Raw genomic sequence first — 20,622 nt, forward strand, 5'->3', positions numbered from 1 at the left:
CAATGTTCCAAGATGCATATGACAAATTAAGCTGTGGGGTAAAAACTGTTTTTGAACCTGCTGGAGCATACTGTCAAGCTTTTGCATCTATCACCACTATCTTGGCCATGTTCACTTCTTGACGCTGCCAGAAGGCTGGAGGTACAGGAGCCTCAAGATTCAACAACAGCTTCTTCCCCATTGTTATCAGGTTCTTGAAGCAGTCCCTGCAGTCCCTACAATACATTGGACACACATGAAAACACAGGAGAGAATTTGTAGGATGCCCAAAAGATGGTTGAGCCCACTGGGAGGAAGTCAATTTTGGATTGGGTGTTATGTAATGAACCAGATTTGATTAGGGACCTTAAGGTAAAGGAATCCTTCGGAGGCAGTGATCATAATATGATTGAATTCACCCTGCAGTTTGAGAGGGAGAAGCTAAAGTCAGATGTATCAGTATTGTGGTGGATTAAAGGGAACTACAGAGGCATGCGAGAGGAGCTGGCCAAAGTTGATTGGAAGGGGAGGGGACATGAGCAGAGATTATGGCAGAACAGCAATGGCTGGAGTTTCTGGGAGCAATTCTGAAGAATACATGCATCCCAAAGATGAAAAAGTATTCTAAAAGGAGGATGACGCAACTGTGGCTGACAAAGGAAGTCAAATACGGCATAACAGCGAAAGAGAGGCCATATGATATAGCAAAAATTAATGGGAAGTTAGGGGATTGGGAAGCTTTTGAAAACAAAGAAGGCAACTGAAAAAAAACCATAAGGAGAGAAAAGATGAATATGAAGGTAAGCTAGCCAATAATATCAAAGAGGATTCAATAAGTTTTTTCAGATATCTAAGGTGTAGCAGAGAGGAGAGTGTGGATAATCTAATCTAATTGGAGTCAATTGTTAAGGATGAGGTAATGGAATACTTGGTGACACAGGACAAGATAGGACAAAGTCAGCATGTTTTCCTTAAGGGGAAATCTTGCCTGATGAACCTGTTGGAATTCTTTGAGGAGATTACAAGTAGAATAAAGGGGATGTTGTATATTTGGACTTTCAGAAGGCCTTTGACAGGGTGTCATACATGAAGCTGCTTACCAAATTAAGACCAATGGTATTACAGGAAAGTTACTAGAGTGATTAGAGCATTGTCTGATTGGTATGTGGCAGCGAGTGGGAATAAAAGAATCCTTTTCTGGTTGGCTGCCAGTGACTAGTGGTGTTCCACAGGGGTCAGTTTTGGAACTGTTTCTTTTTATGCAGTATGTCAATGATTTAGATGGTGGAATAGATGTTTTTGTTGCCAAGTTTACAGATGATACAAAGATTGGTGGAGGGGCAGGTAGTGTTGAGGAAACAGGTAGGATGCAGAATGACTTAGACAGATTAGGAGAATGGGCAAGAAAGTGGAAAGTGAAATACAATGTTGGAAAATACGTGGTCATGCACTTTGGTAGTAGAAACAAATGTGCGGACTATTTTCTAAATGGGGAGAAAATCAAAAAATCTGTGATGCAAAGGGACTTGGGAGTCCTTATCCAGAGCACCCTAAAGGTTAACTTGCAGGTAGAGTCAGTGGTGAGGATGGCAAATGCAATGTTAGCATTCATTTCAAGAGGTCTAGAATACAAGAACAATGATGTGATGCTGAGGCTTTATAAGGCACTGGTGAAGCCTCACCTTGAATATTGTGAACAGTTTTTGGCTCCTCAACTAAGAAAAGATCTGCTGGCATCAGAGAGGCTCCAGAGAGGTTCACAAATATGATTCCGTGAATGCAAGGGTTATCATATGAAGAACATTTGATTGTTCTGGGTCTGTACACACTGGAATTCAAAAGGATGAGGGGAGATCTCATTGAAACCTTTCAAATGTTGAAAGGCCTAGACAGAGTAGATGTGGAAAGGATGTTTCCCATGGTGGGGGCTTCTAGGACAAGAAGGCACAGCCTTAGGATAGAGGGGGATCCATTCAAAACAGAGAAATTTCTTTAGCCAGAGGGTGGTCAATTTGTGAAACTCATTACCACAGGCAGCTGTAGAGGCAAGGACAGGCAGAGTTTGATATTTTCTGACTGGACACAGTATCAGAAGTTACAGGGAGAAGGCTGGGTGTGGGACTGAGGAGGGGGAGAAAGGATCGGGCATGATTGAATGGTGGAGCAAACTCGATGGGCCAAATGGCCTAATTCTGCTCCCATGTTTTACGTCTGAGGTACACAATAATGTGGCCACTGAGTGTATGTTTGTCATTGTTTGGATTTACTGTGTTGTTGCTGCAGAAGCCAGTTTTCATGGTGTTGATACATTGTATGACAACAAACTTGAACTTGTCAGGGAAACCATATTATTGAAACACACAGTACTGAAGGGAACCAACTTGTTTAAACAATGCCTTTACCTGTCGCAGTTGCCAAGTTTTAGGGCACTATGCCCTTCTTAACCCAGGAAGTCAAATTGCTGTGAACTGCAGAGTTAGTTAGACATTAACTGCATCTGGTGAAGGTCATCTGCAGATTTCCTCAAGCTCATAAATCTTTGGCACCAGTTCTGTAATGATCTCTTTTTGATTATAGTTAGGGCTACATTGCACTCAATTACAAACTACTGAGTTCAAATAATAAATCTTATGAAGTTAGGGCATAAACTTCAACTTGGGACTAACTTTTATCTGGTCTGGAGAATAAATTGCAGCACTAATCCTATCCTGGCACTATACTACAAGGTAATTGGAAAACAGTATTGTACTCTTAAAAGTAGACCTTGCCCCATTAGATACGAATGTAATATCTTTATACTCTGTCCTCACACAGGTGTCTGTTGAACAACTCTTTGCTAGATGCAGGATTATAAAATGAGAAGATACAGGAGCAGAATTAGGCCATTTAGCCCATCAAGTCTGCTCCACCATTGCATCATGGCTGATCCATTTTTCCTCTCAGCACCAGTCTTCTGCCTTCTCCCTGTATCCCTTCATGCCCCGACCAATCAAAAATCTATCAGCCTCTGCCTTAAATATACCCAGTGACTCAGCCTGCATAGCCGCTCCGGCAACAAATTTTATAGATTCACCATTCCCTGGCTAAATAAATTCCTCCTTACCTTCATTCTAAATGGACTTCCCTCTACTCTGAGGCTGTGTCCTCTGGTCTTACACTCTCCCACCAGAAGAAACATCCTCTCCACATCCACTCTACTGAGGCCTTTCAACATTTGATAAGTTTCTTTTGAATTCCAGTGAGTGGAGGCCCAAAGCCATCAAGCGCCCCCATATGATAAACATACCCCAATTTACATAGGTCTCACGAATGTAGAGGAGGCCACATCGGAAGCACAGGATGCAAAAGATGATTCCAACAGATTCACAGGTGAATTGTTGCCTTACCCGTAGAGACTGTTTGGTGCCTGGAATGGAGGCGAGAGAGGAGTTGAATGGGCAGGTGTAGCATTTACCTCATCCTTCTCTCTAATGCGAAAAGTCCTAGCTCGCTCAGCCTATCCTCATAAGGCATGCTCCTGGTAAATCTCCTTGTCTAAAGCTTCCACATCATTTCTATAACTGAATATTCCAAGTGTGGTCTAACGAGGGATTTATAGAGCTGAACCATTACAGCGTGGCTCTTGAACACAATCCCTCGACTAATGAAGGCCAACACACCACATGCCCTCTTCACCACCCTATCAACTTGACGCAATGTGATGAGAAGATGAGTATAGGTGTCACAGCAACACCGACGAATGTTGCTACACGTCTGTTGCCCTGTGAATTATTTGCAACAATTTGCTGTGTCATTCACAGGAAAGCAGAACAGATCCTTTCAATCATATCAGTCTCCAGATTTCTCTCAGAAACTTGCCCTCAAATGTTTTATTTTACTTAGGATCAACTTTATCCGCCATAGACCTTTAAAGGTATTAGGAGTTTGCTGTGGTGTGTTGGTGTGACATGCAACAAAAGACAGCATTCAACGATTATAGCAAATAAAGAATTATATAGAAATAAATTAGAAATTGAGGTATGGATATAGATAGATAGATAGATAGATAGATAGATAGATAGATAGATAGATAGATAGATACTTTATTCATCCCCATGGGGAAATTCAACTTTTTTTCCAATGTCCCATACACTTGTTGTAGCAAAACTAATTACATACAATACTTAACTCAGTAAAAAATATGATATACATCTAAATCACTATCTCAAAAAGCATTAATAATAGCTTTTAAAAAGTTCTTAAGTCCTGGCGGTAGAATTGTAAAGCCTAATGGCATTGGGGAGTATTGACCTCTTCATCCTGTCTGAGGAGCATTGCATCGATAGTAACCTGTCGCTGAAACTGCTTCTCTGTCTCTGGATGGTGCTATGTAGAGGATGTTCAGAGTTATCCATAATTGACCGTAGCCTACTCAGCGCCCTTCGCTCAGCTACCGATGTTAAACTCTCCAGTACTTTGCCCACGACAGAGCCCGCCTTCCTTACAGGGGTAATAGAGAGAGAGGGTGGGGGAGGGGCTAACTAGAATGGTTGGTTAGATTAATATCCTGGAGAAAGAAATTTTTAAGTTGGCATGAAGTTTCTGTTTTAATATCTATATTTATTAACAAGGATATTCATTAGATAATGTAAACAAATAAAACTGTTTTGTTGAACTGCACGAAAAGTATCTGTGGCAAGAAGAAGCAAACCGAGCAGGTCAGGCAGCGCTCGTAGAGGGGTCTGCATTTGGCCAGTCTCTCACTCGCTGCCGGGGTCCTGGGTCTTGGGCAAGGTTAAATCGATGTGGTTTGTGGATTGGACTCTGCAGTTCACGTTATGATGTGCTCCTCGTTACTCCTTTTTTATTGCTACTTAGTGCGATTTTAATCAGGCTGGACTGGCTCCGCATGAATGACACGGCACTAAGCTAAACTAAACTGAACATTCCCAGACCGGTTCAAGGACTCTGTTCTTTGATGTTTTACGTTTTGTGTGTTTTTCACTCGTTTTTTTCTGCTGCTTGCGCAATTTGTTCTTTTCTTTTCTGCATTGGGGATCTGATGTCTTTCTTTCTTTCTGAATGGGTTCCATGCTGCTTCTTTGTTTCATGGCTGTTTGTGGGAAGACGAATCTCAGGGTTGCATATTGCACACATACTTTGATAATAAATGTACTTTGAATCTTTGAAGTAGAATTTAAGTTCATGTTTATTGTCATGGGAATCCATACGCAGGATGTAAGTGCAATGAAAATTAACTTTTTGCAACAGCAGCACAATAAATTACAAACGCGGCAAATGAGCATAAACTTGGAGCAACACACACAAAATGCTGGAGGATCTCAACAGGTCAGGCAGGATCTATGGAAATGAATAAACAGTTGACGCTTTGAACTGAAACCCTTCATCAGGACTGGAAAGGAAGGGAGAAGGTGCCAGAATAAAAAGGTGGGGGAGAGAAAGGGGGACATGCTAGAAGGCAGGGTTTTAGTCTGAAACGTCAACTGTACATTTTTCCACAGATCAAGTCAAGTCAAGTCACTTTTATTGTCATTTCGACCATAACTGCTGGTACAGTACATAGTAAAAATAAGACAATGTTTTTCAGGACCGTGGTGTTACATGACACAGTACAAAAACTAGACTGAACTACGTAAAAAAAAACAACACAGAGAAAGCTATACTAGACTACAGACCTACACTGGACTGCGTAAAGTGCACAAAAACAGTGCAGGCATTACAATAAATAATAAACAGGACAATAGGGCAAGGTGTCAGTCCAGGCTGTGGGTATTGAGGAGTCTGATAACTTGGGGGAAGAAACTTACATAGTCTTGTCGTGAGAGCCCAAATGCTTCGGAGCCTTTTCCCAGACAGCAGGAGGGAGAAGAGATTGTATGAGGGATGCATGGGGTCCTTCATAATGCTGTTTCCTTTGCGGATGCAGCGTGTAGTGTAAATGTCCGTGATGACGGGAAGAGAGACCCCGATGATCTTCTCAGCTGACCTCACTATCCGCTGCAGGGTCTTGCGATCTGAGATGGTGCAATTTCTGAACCAGGCAGTGATGCAGCTGCTCAGGATGCTCTCAATACAACCCCTGTAGAATATGATGAGGATGGTGGGTGGGAGACGGACTTTCCTCAGCCTTTGCAGAAAGTAGAGACGCTGCTGGGCTTTCTTTGCTATGGAGCTAGTGTTGAGGGACCAGGTGAGATGCTGCCTGGCCTGTTGAGTTCCTCCAGCACTTCATGTGTGAGGCAGATAAAATAACAGCTTTTAAAAGGTGGTTGACAGGTACGTGGGTTGGAAGGTTTAGAGGGTTATGAGCCAATCGCTGCCATATGGGATTAGCCTGGATGGGGCATTTTGGTGTGGCTGGACCAGCTGAGCCAAAGGGTCCATTTCCATGCTATATGACTCTGTGACAAATTAATAGCACTTATGCATAATTTACACAATAAACTTAATGGCAATAATGTAAGTAGAGTGAAAGAAGAAAGAAGTGCAGTCTGAGGTAGTATTAGTGGTTTTCACACTGAGGTGGTATTTGGGTTTTTCAGAGCAACACACACAAAATGCTGGAGGAACTCAGCAAGTCAGGGAGCTTCTATGGAAATGAATCAACTATGGAAATTAACTGTTGATGTTTTGGGCCAACACCTTTCATCAGGACTGGAAGGGAAGGGGTAAGATACCAGAATAAAAAGGTGGAGCGGGGGGGAGGACTAAGAGGACAGGCTAGCGTGTGATAGGTAATGCCAGATGGTGGGCGTGGGGTCAGAGGGATGAAGCAAGAAGCTGGGAGGTGGGAGGTGGAAAAGGCAAAGGGCTGGAGAAGAATGAATCTGATAGGAGAGGAGAGTGGATCATGGGAGAACAGAAGGAGGAGGCGCTAATAATCAGAGGAGGGGAGGAGTTTAGAGGCCAGAGTGTGGAAATGAAGAAGAGGGAAGGGGGAGGGGAAAATGACCAGAAGTTGGAAGAATTGACATTCATGCATCAGGTTGGAGAATATGAGGTGTTGTTCCTCCATCCTGAGGGAGGTCTCATCATAGCAGAAGAGAAGGCTGGAGCCCGACATGTCAGAACAGGAATGGGGATAGGAATTGAAATGGTTGGCCACCGGGAAATTCACTTTCTGCGGATAAACTGCTGAGGGGCTTGACAAAGCGGTCCCTCAATTTATGTCGGGGCTTCACCAAAGTAGAGGATGTTGAGTGAAAGGAAAAAGACATAATGTCTGAGGTAGTATTAGGGTTTTTCAGTTGACATTTTGGGTTAAGACCCTTCATCTGGTCCTTTCCCTCCACAGATGCTGCTGAACCCAATGTTCCTCCAGCCATTTTCTGCTGCTGACTCTAGTATCTGGTGTCGCCAAAACCATTGGTGAATTATCGGTAAACCATTGTTGTCTCATGTGCTGAGGTTCAGTGGAAAACACCGATACACATGAATGCAGTTTGGCTGTATAGAGATGAACGACAATTAAACCTGAACTTGAAAACCTGTTTTGCACGCCGTCCATACCTGTCACTAGATTACAACAGTGCAGTGAGGTTGTACAAGGGATAGGGTAAGCCCGTACTGAGATAGATTGTGAGGGCAAGAGTCCATCTTAATGCACTAGGGGACCATTCAATAGTCTTATAACAGCGGTGTAGAAACTTAAAAATCAATAAAGTAAAATCTGGCTCAAAGGCTTCCATCAGAGTCAAGATGGTGCCAGTGAACAATGTCGATGTCCTGCAGACAGTTCACAAAACTACTTATTTTACTTCTTCTTTCAATTCTGATTCTCCTACTAATGTGCATGCAATGGGAACCAGTGATCTACATTTTGATGGAGTGTTTTGGGAACGATTGAGCGATCTGGTGCTTTGCCTTCTCCGAGACCGTTTGGTGAGGTTGGGAGCAGAGTGTGTGGGCTGGTGGCCTAGAGGCAGGACTACAAGTCAATGATGATGAGTGGAGGATGGGTGGGTGTTCTGCCTTTGACCGGTCTTCCTCTCCTTCTCACTAGCTGCTGTTGGAGGAAAGTGCGGAGGTCTTGGGTTCTACGTTGCATGGCTGTGCTCTCGCTTTGGGGGACTTTAAGGTTCATGTCACGTCTGTTCTGGATTCTGGTTACTCTTTTGTTTTGCTGTTTTTGGGCAGTTTGATCGAGGCAATTGGCGAGGACAAGTTAAGACTGGCTTTGTGGCTTGCAGACAGCTGTTGGCGCTGAACTGAACTAAACTGAATATTGCTGGACTCCTGGTTGGATGTTGATATTCTGTGTTGTTTGCTTGCTTTGTGCCGTTTGCGCAATGCGTTCTTTTTTTTGAGCATTGGGTGTTTGATAATTTTCTCGGAAGTGTTTCCATGGTGTTTCTTTGTTTTGTGTCTGACTGTGGGAGGACGAATCTCAGAGTTGTATTCTGTTTACATACTTTGATAAAAAATGTACTTTGAAATTTAAATAAAGCCCTCTTGTCTGAGATTATACAGCCAAACAGATCGGGTAAGAGAAGTCCTGGTCAGCTCTCTGTTCCATTTTATCCCTCTCTTATCGCACCCCACCCTCTCTGTCTTGTTCTTGCTACAAAGAAGGAATAAGCACTTTTAAGTGCTACTTGAGACTATTGGGAACGGATGAATTTTCAATCAGGAAGGAGGTACTGGAGCCACAGGTTCCACACCACCAGGTTCAGGAACAGTTACTATCCCTCAACCATCAGGCTCCTGAACCAGAGGGGACAACTTAACTCAACTTCGCTCGCACTGTCACTGAAATGTTCACACAAATTATGATTCACTTTCAAGGACTCGCCATCTCATGTGCTCAATGTTTATTGCTTATTTATTTATTATTATTATTTTGACTTTTTTTTTCTCTTTTTGTATTTGCACAAATTGTTGCCTTTTGCACATCGGTTGTTTTTGTTGGGTGCAGTTTTTTGTTGATTTTATTGTATTTGTTTGTCTTTACGGTGAATGCCCACAAGAAAATTAATCTCAGGGTAGTATATGGTGACATATATGTACTTTGGTAATAAATTTATTTTGAACTTTGAACTGTCTCTCCCTTATAGCTGAGAAAATTACTTATTTATTGAGCTTCAGCTTGTGGTTTGCAGTATTTAATTTACTGGCTGAATTTTGTATTGCGACATTAAATATGATACTACTGGCAAGAAGGTGAAGAAGACTTTATTGTTATTACACCCTTTCTCAGATGGCACTCATTCAATCTCTCTTAATATCCAGTTACAGAATCCTCATTGTTCTCTCCACTCCACCCTCTTCTCTGCAGTTTCAAAGGTTTAATGTGAGGCTTTACCCAGAAAGATGAAAGGTCACTGATTTAAAACATTAACTTTGTTTTTTTCTCTCTCTCTCTCCCCCTCTCTTCCTCCCTCTCCCTCCCTCACTCTCCCACTGTCTCCACCTCTCCCTCTCTCTCCCCCCTCCCCCTCTCTCCACAGTCTTGCTGCTCACCCTCCCCCTGTAGAATACTGTGGACTTGATCCAAGACATTCCTGACCCTGGTACCTGGAGGCAACATACCATCTGGGTGTCTCTATCACATCCACAGAATCTCCCTTTGCTGTTTTAACTATAAATCCTCTATCACTACTGCAGTTCTCCTCTTTCTCCTTCCCTTCTGATCTACAGAACCAGAGCCAGACTCAGTGCCAGAGACCCAGTTCCTCCCACGGTAGGTTGTCTCCCCCAACAGTATCAATCACCATAACTCCAAGATATAGGAGCAGAATCAGGCCATTAGGCCCATCGAATTTGCTCTGCCATTTCATCATGGCTGATCCATTTTTCCTTTCAGCTCCAATTTCCTGCCTTCCCCCCTGTATTCATTTATGCCCTGACTAATCAAAAATCTATCAACCTCTGCTTTAAATATAACTAATGACTTGGCCTCCACAGCTGCTTGTGGCAAATGATTCCACAGATTTGCCATTCTCTGGTTAAAGAAGTTCCTCCTCATCTCCATTCTAAAAGGATGCTCTGTATTCGAGGCTTTGTCCTCTGGTGTTAGATTCTTCCACCTCTCCATATCCTCTCCACATCCACTCTATCAAGGCCTTTCACCATTTGGTAGGTTTCAATGAGGTCACCCCTCATTCTTCTGAATTCTAGTGAAGGCAGGCCCAGAGCCATCAAATGCTCTTCATATGACAAACCGTTTAATCCTGGAATTATTTTTGTGAACCTTTTTTGAACCATCTTCAGTTTCAGCACATCCTTTCTAAGATAAGGGACCCAAAACTGCTCACAATACTCCAAGGGAGGCCTCACCAGTGCTTTATAAAGCCTCAACATTACATCCTTGCTTTTACATTCTAGTCCACTTGAACTCAACCTGCAAGTTAACCTTTAGGGACAAGGACTCCCAAGTCCCTTTTTGCCTCAGTTTGTATTTTCTCTCTAGTCAGAAAATAGTCAACCCTTTCATTTTTTCTACCAGTGCATAACCATCTACCTCTCGACATTGTATTCCATTTGAAACTTCTTTGCCCATTCTCCTAATCTGTCTAAGTCCTTCTGTAGACTCTCTACTTCCTCAAAACTACCTGCCCTCCACCTATCTTCATATTGTCAGCAAACTTTGGAAAGAAGACATCAATTCTGTCATCCAAATCACTGACATATAACAAAAACAATTGACCCCTGTAGAACACCACTAGTTACTGGCAGCCAACTAGAAAAGGTTCCCTTTGTTCTCACTCTTTCTCCTGCCAATCAGCCAGTGCTTTATTCATGCTTGAATCTTTCCTGTAATACCATGGGTTCATAGCTTGTTAAACAGCCTCATGGTAGCACCTTGTCAAGAGCCTTCTGAAAATCCAAGTACACAATATCAACCTATTCTCCTTTGTCTATCCTGCTTGTTATTTCTTCAAAGAATTCCAACTGATTTGTCAGTAAGACTTTCCCTTGAAGAAACTATGCTTACAATGGCCTTAACTATATCCCTAACAATTGACTCCAACATCTTCCCAACCACTGAGGTCAGACCAAATGGCCTATAGTTTCCTTTCCTCTGCCTCTCTCTCTTCTTGAAGAGTGGAGTGACATTTGCAATTTTCCAGTCTTCTGGAACCATTCCAGAATCTAGTGATTCTTGAAAGATCATTATTAATGCCTCCACAATCTCTTCAGCTACCTCTTTCAAAACCCTGGGGTGTACATCATCTGGGTCAGGTGTCTTATCTACCTTCAGACCTTTCAGTTTCCCAAGAATCTCTTCCCCAGTTACGGTAACTTCACACACTTGGTGAACCCTGACGCCTGGAACTTACACCATTCTGCTACTGTCTTCCACAGTGAAGACTGATGCAAAACTGTGCGGCACTTTAATAAAACATTTTATAAAAGGAAAGTCCAGCTGGGCAGCAGCAAAGGCAATGTGTGCGGGAGCATTTCCATTACTGTGTGGCCGTGCACCCGTGCACACTACACCGGATAAATCCGTAACCGAAGCTTTTTCTCTTCATTTTCACCCTTCGTCCACACTAAAACGACGTTTTCATCCCCCGAAACCAGAGCTTTTAAGAAACGCTCTCCAAAGTGTGTATTTTTGAAAACGCCAGATTGGCTGGAGCAGTGTGGACGGGGTAACCGGAGACTTCTGAAAACGCTGTCAGACGGCAGCGCGCTATTTCATTGTTTTCTTGAACGCAACCTAACAATTTCAGAACAGACAGCAACAAAACTGATGCCAGAAGAGTTAGAAATGTACTCACCAAATACTTTGACCCATAACTTACTGACTAAATAAGTATACTCACTTTGCCCTGTTTTCTGTCCTTGCTCATATGAAGGTGGTTTACCTATTTATGCAAGTACTTCTCTGACAATAGATGTGTAACAGCCTAATGTAACATTGTATGGAAATACAGGATAACACTGATGCAGACATGTCTTATACATTTAACAAGGTGCTTTATTAATGTAACAGAGTTAGTCAGTTTTTCAATGTTCATCGTCAGCCGGGTCAATCTGTCTGGGTCATCCCCGTCGGTTGCCTCCGTACACTTCAGTATTTGTTTTTTTTTACTTTTAAGTTCTCCTGCGCGAAAGCCAACAGCTGTCCGTCGTTTTAAGTTTTTCTAGTCTGTAACTACACAATCGCGCACTTTTACGGCAAGATTCGACACCAAACATGTCACTTGTTTTTGGTAGATGTGTCCTGCGCACGCGCAGGAGGAGGAGATTCGCTGAAATCTCCATTTCAATGTGGATAGAGATATTTTTTAAAACGTATAGTGTGGACGCCTATCATTTTTACGCGAAACTGGCGTTTTCAAAATTATCCGGTCTAGTGTGGATGTAGCCTTAGCGGGACAGTGCTCTCCCTCTCTCCCCACATCAAAGCATCTTCCTCTCTCTCATAATGACTAAACCATTTGCAATGCCGAATAGTGCGGAATATTCCTTCCCTTTAATCTCTCCTGCTCGTCTTTAGGAACTTACAATATAGTCATGTTCCTCCAGCCACTCTCTGGGACTTTTAACATGATCTCGTGTGAAACGGGGTGCATTATGTTAGAAGTCAGTAAATGTATGTGTGGAAATAACTTTTCATTGCAAAATGCCTATGTCACTTGTAAAAAGCTAACAGATGATTCCATTTCTCAGACAGAGAAAAGGTCTGGTAAACTCTTGGGTGGTTTGGTAGCGTAACACTTTGCAGGATCAGCGATTGTTTCAATTCTGCCAACTGTCTGTAATGAGTTGTATGTTCTGTGATACTGTGAATTGCTTCTCTGCGGGACTTCTTGTTGCTGCTTCTTCCACTATGATTGTCATGATTTAGAGATATCTAAAACTTTAGCACAGCAGACCCTTCTGCCCATCTAGCCTGTATCAAACTGTATCTCCCTAGCCCCATCAAACCTCACCTGAACCACGGCCCTCCATACCCCTACCATCCACGTACTTATCCAAACAATAATTAATTAGTGAACAAAAGGTATTCTAGTAAACTTTTACACAACTACATCAATTATGGCATTTTAAGTTTAACTTGTTCTCAGTGAAAGAAATGTTGCTTCTCTTTCCAGCCAAAACTTCTCTCCGGAGTTTCTTTTTAAGCTTTTGTACTTTTCTTTCAAAGTCCAAGTTGAGTTTATTGTCCTGTGCCGAAGTCCACGTATGAACAGGGGCAATGAAAAACTTTTTTACAGCAGCATCACAGGCACAGAGAATCAGATAAACAGCACTGACAAGAAAAACATAAATTATACGTAATTCTTATGTGAAAGAACACAGAACAAAAAAATCCACTGAAGTGCAAAGTGATCAAGGTGTCCGTAGTGTTGCTGAACTGCAGTGATTCAGATGGTGCAGATTGGCTCAAAAACTCAGTGGTTGGAGAGAAGTAACTCTTCTTGAACCTGGTGGTGTGGGAAGTCGGGCTTCTGTCCCTCCTGTGTGATAACAGCCGTGAAAAGATGTGTGACGGATTTGGCCAAATTTGGAATATTGTGTACAGTTCTGGTCACCGAATTATAGGAAAGATATCAATAAATTAGAGAGAGTGCAGAGACGATTTACTAGGATGTTACCTGGGTTTCAGCACTTAAGTTACAGAGAAAGGTTGAACAAGTTAGGTCTCTATTCATTGGAGCATAGAAGGTTGAGGGGGGATTTGATCGAGGTATTTAAAATGTTGAGAGGGATAGATAGAGTTGACGTGAATAGGCTGTTTCCATTGAGAGTAGGGGAGATTCAAACGAGAGGACATGATTTGAGAGTTAGGGGGCAAAAGTTTAAGGGAAACACAAGGGGGTATTTCTTTACTCAGAGAGTGATAGCTGTGTGGAATGAGCTTCCTGTAGAAGTAGTAGAGGCCAGTTCAGTTGTGTCATTTAAGGTAAAATTGGATAGGTATATGGATAGGAAAGGAGTGGAGGGTTATGGGCTGAGTGCGGGTAGGTGGGACTAGGTGAGATTAAGAGTTCGGCACGGACTAGGAGGGCCGGAATGGCCTGTTTCCGTGCTGTGATTGTTATATGGTTATATGGTTATATGGTTATATGGATGTTCAGATCTTTAGATCTCCCAGGGCTGAGAATTCCTTCCCCATCTGTAACTTCCATCTGTATTGTACTGATTGAACTGTATTGTTTTCCCCACAGTAGTGATTAAACCATTTGCAATTGCTCCATGCCGAATACTTGTAAATAGTGTGGAATATTCCTTCCCTGTAATCTCTCCTGCTCCTCTAGAAATTTACAACAGTCATGTTCCTCCAGCCACTCACTGGGATTTTTAACATGATCTCTTGTGAAACCGGGGTGCATTATTTTAAAAGTCAGTAAATGAATGTGTGGAAATAACTCCCTCATTGCAAAATGCCCGTGTCTAATCGATGATACCATTCCTCACACAGAGAAAAGCATTGAAACACTCTTGCGCGGCATGGTAGCATGGTGGTTAGTGTAACACCTTTCAGAGCTAGTAAACAGGGTTCAATTCCTGCCACTGCCTGTAAGGAATCTGAGAGTGAGAACTGTGTGGGCTTCCCCCAGGTCTCTGGTTTCTCCCCACGTTCCACATTTGTGAGACTCTTGGATAGGCACATGGGGGTGAAAGGAAAACGGAGGCTATGTGGGATGGAAGGGTTAGACTGATTCTGGAGCAGGTTAAGGGTCAGCACAAAATTAAATGCTGGATTGTTCTATGGGTTAATAATGGTTAGTAAGCATGCTGTGTTTGCGCTGAAAGAATGACAACTCTTGTGGGCTGCCCCCAGCTCATCCTCAGATTGTGTTGGTCGGTGACACAAACAACACATTTTACTGTATGTTTCAATGTGCATGTGACAAATCAAGCTGATCTAATCTAATCATAATAAAGCATCGAGGTAAAGCTTCTGCCTCACATTTCTAGTGTTAGAGGTTCAATCCCAACTACTGCAGCTTTATCAAACCCCGGTGCTCCGTCTCCCACGGTCACCCGGAGAGACCAGTTGCTAGCCCATTTTAAATTCCTCTCTCCATTCCCACACTGACATGGTAAGTCAACCATGTCCTCAACCTCCTCCACTGACAGGGTAAGTCATAGTCATGAAAAACTACAACTCAGAAACAGGCCCTTCAGCCCATCTAGTCCATGCCGATCCATGTAAACTGCCCAGTCCCATCGACCTGCACCCGGATCACAGCCCTCCATACCTCTCCCATCCATGTACCTATCTAAACTTCTCTTAAACATTGAAATCAAAATTATATTCACCACTGGCACTAGCAACTTGTTCCACACTCTCATTGCCCTCTGAGTGAAGAAGTTTCCCCTCATGATCCCCTTAAACATTTCACCTTTCACCCTTAACCTATGAGATCTAGTTCTAGACTCATCCAACCTCAATGGAAAAAGCCTGCTTGCATTTACCCTACCTATACCCCTGATAATTTTGTATCCCTTTATCAAATCTCCTCTCAATATTCTACATTCCAAGAAATAAAAGCTTTATTGATTCAACCTTTCCCTGTAACACAGGTCATCCAGCCCCAGCAACAACCTTGTACATTTTCTCTGTACTCCTTCAACCTTATTAACATCTTCCCTGTAGGTAGGTGACCAAAACTGCACACAATATTCCAAACTAGGCCTCACCAATGTCTCATACAACTTCAAAGCCGAATACAAACTAAAGGGACATCCTGGGTAGCCCACATAGAACATACAGCATGGCTCATAACTTTGTCCTAATTTTGATGCTAATTTATACTAAATATCTTCCTCCTGTGTATCATCTATATTCCCTTCATTTCCTCCATTCCCTTCATATCCATGTGTCTGTCTAAGAGCCTCTCAAACTCCACAGAACTGCCTGATTCCAACTACTATTACTGATAACTCATGAACATTTCTTTCTCCCGTCTCGGGTAAACAGCTCCTCCTCTACTTCCTTTAGAGTTTGTGAAGACTCAGCATGACAGCTAAAACTTTGACGAACTTCTCTAATGGGTAGTAGAGAGTATACTGACTGGCTGCATCACAGCCTGATATGGGAACACCAATGCCCTTGAATGGAGAACCCTACAAAAAGTACAGGACACAGGCCAGTCCATCACGGATTAAGCCCTTCCCACCACTGAGCACATCTGCATGGAGTGGTGTTACAGGAAAGCTGCATCCATCATCAGTGACCCCCACCACCCAGGACAAGCTCTCTTCTCACTGCTTCTCAGGTCTCACACCACCAGCTTCAGGAACAGTTATCACCTCTCAACCATCAGGCTCTTGAATCAAACTTCACTCACCCAATCACTGAAATGTTCCTGTAACCTATGGACTCACCTTCAAGGACTCTTCATCTCATGTTCTCAATACATTTCATTTATTTATCCATTTATTAATTTATTTATCTATTCAATCTATTTATTTATTTGTTTGTTTATTTATTTATTGTTTCTTCTTTTTTTGTCTTTTGCACACTGGTTCTCTGTCCTGTTGGTGTGGTCTTTCACTGATTCTGTTATGGTTATTGAATTTATTGAGCATGCCTGCAAGAAAATGAATCTCAGGGTCGAATATGGTGCCATAGACCTACTTTGATAATAAATTTACTTTGAACTTTAAACAATGTCATTTCTCTCTCCTCATCCATCCAGGTCCTCTACAAACAACAGTCCGGCTCCTCATCACCTGATTTCTTTCTCCTCCCCAACCCTTCTGCCCATAAAGGGCAGAACAGAAGGAACAACAACACACACAAAATGCTGGTGGAACACAACAGGCCAGGCAGCATCTATAGGAGAAGCACTGTCGACGTTTCGGGCCGAGACCCTTTGTCAGGACTAACCGAAAGGAAAGATAGTAAGAGATTTGAAAGTAGTGGAGGGAGGGGGAAATGCGAAATGATAGGAGAAGACCGGAGGGGGTGGGATGAAGCTAAGAGCTGGAAAGGTGATTGGTGAAAGTGATTCAGAGCTGGAGAAGGGAAAGGATCATGGGACGGGAGGGGCTCATTAGTCCTGACGAAGGGTCTCGGCCCGAAACGTCGACAGTGCTTCTCCTATAGATGCTGCCTGGCCTGTTGTGTTCCACCAGCATTTTGTCTGTGTTGTTGTTTGAATTTCCAGCATCTGCAGATTTCCTCGTGTTTGCAGAACAGAAGGAAGTGGGTAGCGTAATGCTTTACAGCACCAGCTGTAAAACCCGGTTCAGTTCCCAGCACTGCCTGTAGAGATGCACACCATCCCTGTGAGTGGTGGGCATGCTACGTACGTTGGCACCAGAAGCATGGTAACACTTGTGGGCTGCCTCCAGCACATCTTCGGTGCAAACTGAGGACTGCCAGACTGAGTAACAGCTTCTTCTCTCAGGCTGTGAGACTAATGAATACCCTGCCACCACCGAGGTCTTGTCACCAGGACAGCGAGCTGTTTACTGTTTACCCGTGCTGCCCTTTGAATTATATTTCATTTATTTATTAGTGGAAATATTTGGTTTTATGTGCCGTGTATGATACATATTTTGCGTGTGCTCCGTGGTTCGAAGGAACATTGTTTCATTTGGTTATATATATGTACAGTCAGATGACATTAAACTTGAAGATGTTATCGAAGTACATGTGAAAAATTAATATAATCTAAACATAAATTAATATCTTAATCTTAACTCCTATGTTGCCTCCACCTATCAACTCCCAGCTTCTTGTGCTATTTCCACTCCTCCCACATCCATAGGCTCCATCAGTCCACCTCAGCTGGATCCTGCCAGCTCTTGCTCTGCTCCTCCCCTTCAGCTCTTTGTACTGCCTATCTCTGCTCAGGGCACTTGAGAGTCCTCTCGCAGGATTCTCTAAAAGTTAGTTTGCAGGTGGAGTCTGTGGTGAGGAAGACAAATGTAATGTTAGCATTCATTCTGAGAGGATTAGAGTATAAAACCAAACACAAGACACTGGTGAGGCTTCACTTGGAGTGTTGTGAGTAGTTTTAGATGCCTCATCTAAGAAAGGATGTGCTGACATTGGAGAGGGTTCAAAGGAGGTCTCGTGAAAATGATTCTGGGATTGAAAGGTTTATCACATGAGAAGTATTTGATGGCTCTGTGCCTGTACTCACTAGAGTTCAGAAGAATAGGGGGAGGGGAAGAATCTCAATGAAACCTTTTGAATGTTGAAAGGCCTCGATAGCGTGGACAAAGACGGGATGTTTCCCATGGTAGGAAAGTCTAAGACCAGAGGATGCAGCCTCAGGTAGAGGGGTGTCCTTTTAGAATGGAGATCTGGAGGAATTTTTTTAGCCAGAAAGTGGCAAATCTGTGGAACTTGTTGCCTCAGGAGGCTGCAGAGACCAAGTCACTGAGTATATTTAAGGCAAAGGTTGATAGATTCTTGATTAGTCAGGCCATGAAGGGATATGGAGAGAAGGCAGGAGATTGGGGCTGAGAGGGAAAATGGATCAGCTGTGATGAAATGGTGGAATAGACTCGATGGATTTAATGTCCCAATTCTGCTTTTGTATCTTATGCTCTTATGGTCTCTACTCTTTTAGCCCAAATGAAGGGTCTTGGCGCAAAGCATTGACTGTCCATTTCCCTCCACAGGAGCCCCTCACTGCAGCAGCCGCAGTTTCTTTGCGTCCCTGCTATTGTCTTCGTGGCACTTGCACGTTCTCCCTGAAACTGTTTTTGCTGAGTGCTCTGCTTTCCTACCGCACTTACAAACATGTAGATTGGTATGCTCATTGGTTATTGAAAATTGCCTCAGTGCGCACACATTCTGGTAGATTCTGGGGGTCGATGGCTGATGGGAAAGTGGGGGAATAAAATGGATGCAGAGCAACGCACACAAAATGCTGAGGCAACACCGCAGGTCAGGCAGCATCTATGGAGGGGAATAAGCAGTCAACGTTTCAGGCCGAGACCCCTCGTCAGGACCCAACAATGGATGCAGACTCAGCACACACTTTTGGACAACATGTTCTAGCCTTGTAGCAGAACCCTCCCCCCCTTCTCTTGTTGTTTGTCCAGTAATTTTAAACGTGTTCTTGTTTACCGACTCTGTGGCCATTACAAACATCATTCCTTATTTACTCTGTGAAACTTCTTCCCACTCATAAATGCCTCTTTCCAAAGCATTTAAACTTCTCTTCCCCAGGAGAATTATTCCACTTCTCCAGGCTCTGTGTAACGGAGGGCTCTACATTGCTGGTTACCGTTCCAGCTGTTCCCTCTCTCACTGTCTCATTGTTAACGACAAGTAATACAACCCATCAATCATCCCCCCCCCCCCCCCCATCTCCCCACTGGCATTCAATCAATCGGCATCATATAACAATGAACTGAGCAAAAATACACAGTTCAGAAAAGGGAATATTTTCTGAAACTCATTCCTTGAGTTTTTGCAGTCAGTGGAATTAAATTGTTCTCATTTCCAGAATATATTCAAATTTATTCATATTAAAAAAACGTCAGGACTCAAGTTACAAAATCTTAATCCACATCATATAGAACAGATAGTCCGATTATCGTGCTAATTGATTTGAATTTAAAACCAACTGAAAACCTAAGTTAGTGCTTAAAACCGCCTTGAGGTGGCACCAGCAGACTCTCTGGAGTTTGTCCCGAAACTCAGTGATCGGAAAGCCCGGCACTTACCTTTTCACACGGCACCTCAGCACACTGCACACGGTTCTCTAAGATACTTAATAAAGAGGTGACTGCTGTCTCACTCAGGATGTCTTCTCCAGGCACTAGGAGATCCACCACTCTTCTGAAGAGCTCTTGTTCAGTGACAAAGAGAGATTCATTTCCTTGTGAGGCTGCTAGTTTCAGGACAGCCAGAAGCACAGGGAGCAGTACAGACAGCCAAGTCATAATGTAGCAAATTTTAAAAAAACAATATAGGAAAAGGTCTTTGCAGCTCCTTCTCACAATAGAGCCCCTTAACAGAACCTTGTGTACAAAGAGATTCAAATGGCTGACGGTTTGAGTTGATGAGTTTTATACCTAACCTAGTGCCAAATGCCCCCCCTCCCTCCCCCTTGCTCTTGATTGGCCAGGGAAAGATTAATGATGTCAAAACCATTCACGACTAATAGGAAACTCCCAGGTTTGCAAAACTTATTTGATTGACACAGAACCAGTGAATGAAGTTGCAAAGAGAACACATCACCTTGAACATATATATTTCAATTTAATTCACAAAAAGTCTAAGAAAGAAAAAAAAATATGTACCTACCGGTAACTTAAATGAAGTTACCTTCAACGATGTGTGATCCAAGTCACATGTTTTCCTTTAATAAATTATTGAGACATAAAAGAAAATATCAGGTAAATTTCGTGACTAAGTACAAATCCATGCTTCATGTCAAACATCTTTGCTCTGGATGCTGTCCAGTTATTCTATTTTATTTTGTTGACCTATTTTGTCTTGTTTAGAATAACCTGTCACGATGAAATATTTTAAATACTTTTCCCCTCTCTTTCTTCCTTGTCGTCTTCCACCAGTTTCTGCCGAGCACTATGGGCACGCTCTGTTGGCACATTTTCAAGCTGGCACTAGAAATCCTCAGTTAGTGCAAATGACACATTTCCCTGTAGGTTTGCATGACGTGGGACGACACAGCTAGCATGATGCTATTACTGCTCTGGGCGTCGGAGTTTGGAGTTCAATTCCAGCATTCTCTGGATGAATTCATTCTTCCT

At 42.9% G+C, this 20,622-nt stretch overlaps 1 protein-coding gene across 1 annotated transcript in view; it reads right to left on the minus strand.

The window, feature by feature from the left end:
- The window catches only part of slc39a4 (solute carrier family 39 member 4), a 55,807-nt gene extending 35,929 nt beyond the window's left edge, over positions 1-19,878 (minus strand). The window contains exon 1 of the mRNA XM_073055127.1: positions 19,573-19,878. Within this exon, the coding sequence (XP_072911228.1) occupies positions 19,573-19,791 (219 nt within the window). The 5' untranslated portion in view covers positions 19,792-19,878. The remainder of the gene's footprint in view (positions 1-19,572) is intronic.
- Positions 19,879-20,622: the final 744 nt, after the last annotated feature.

The sequence above is a fragment of the Hemitrygon akajei genome, chromosome 8, assembly GCF_048418815.1.
Source record: "Hemitrygon akajei chromosome 8, sHemAka1.3, whole genome shotgun sequence".
In the NCBI taxonomy this organism is placed as follows: domain Eukaryota; kingdom Metazoa; phylum Chordata; class Chondrichthyes; order Myliobatiformes; family Dasyatidae; genus Hemitrygon; species Hemitrygon akajei.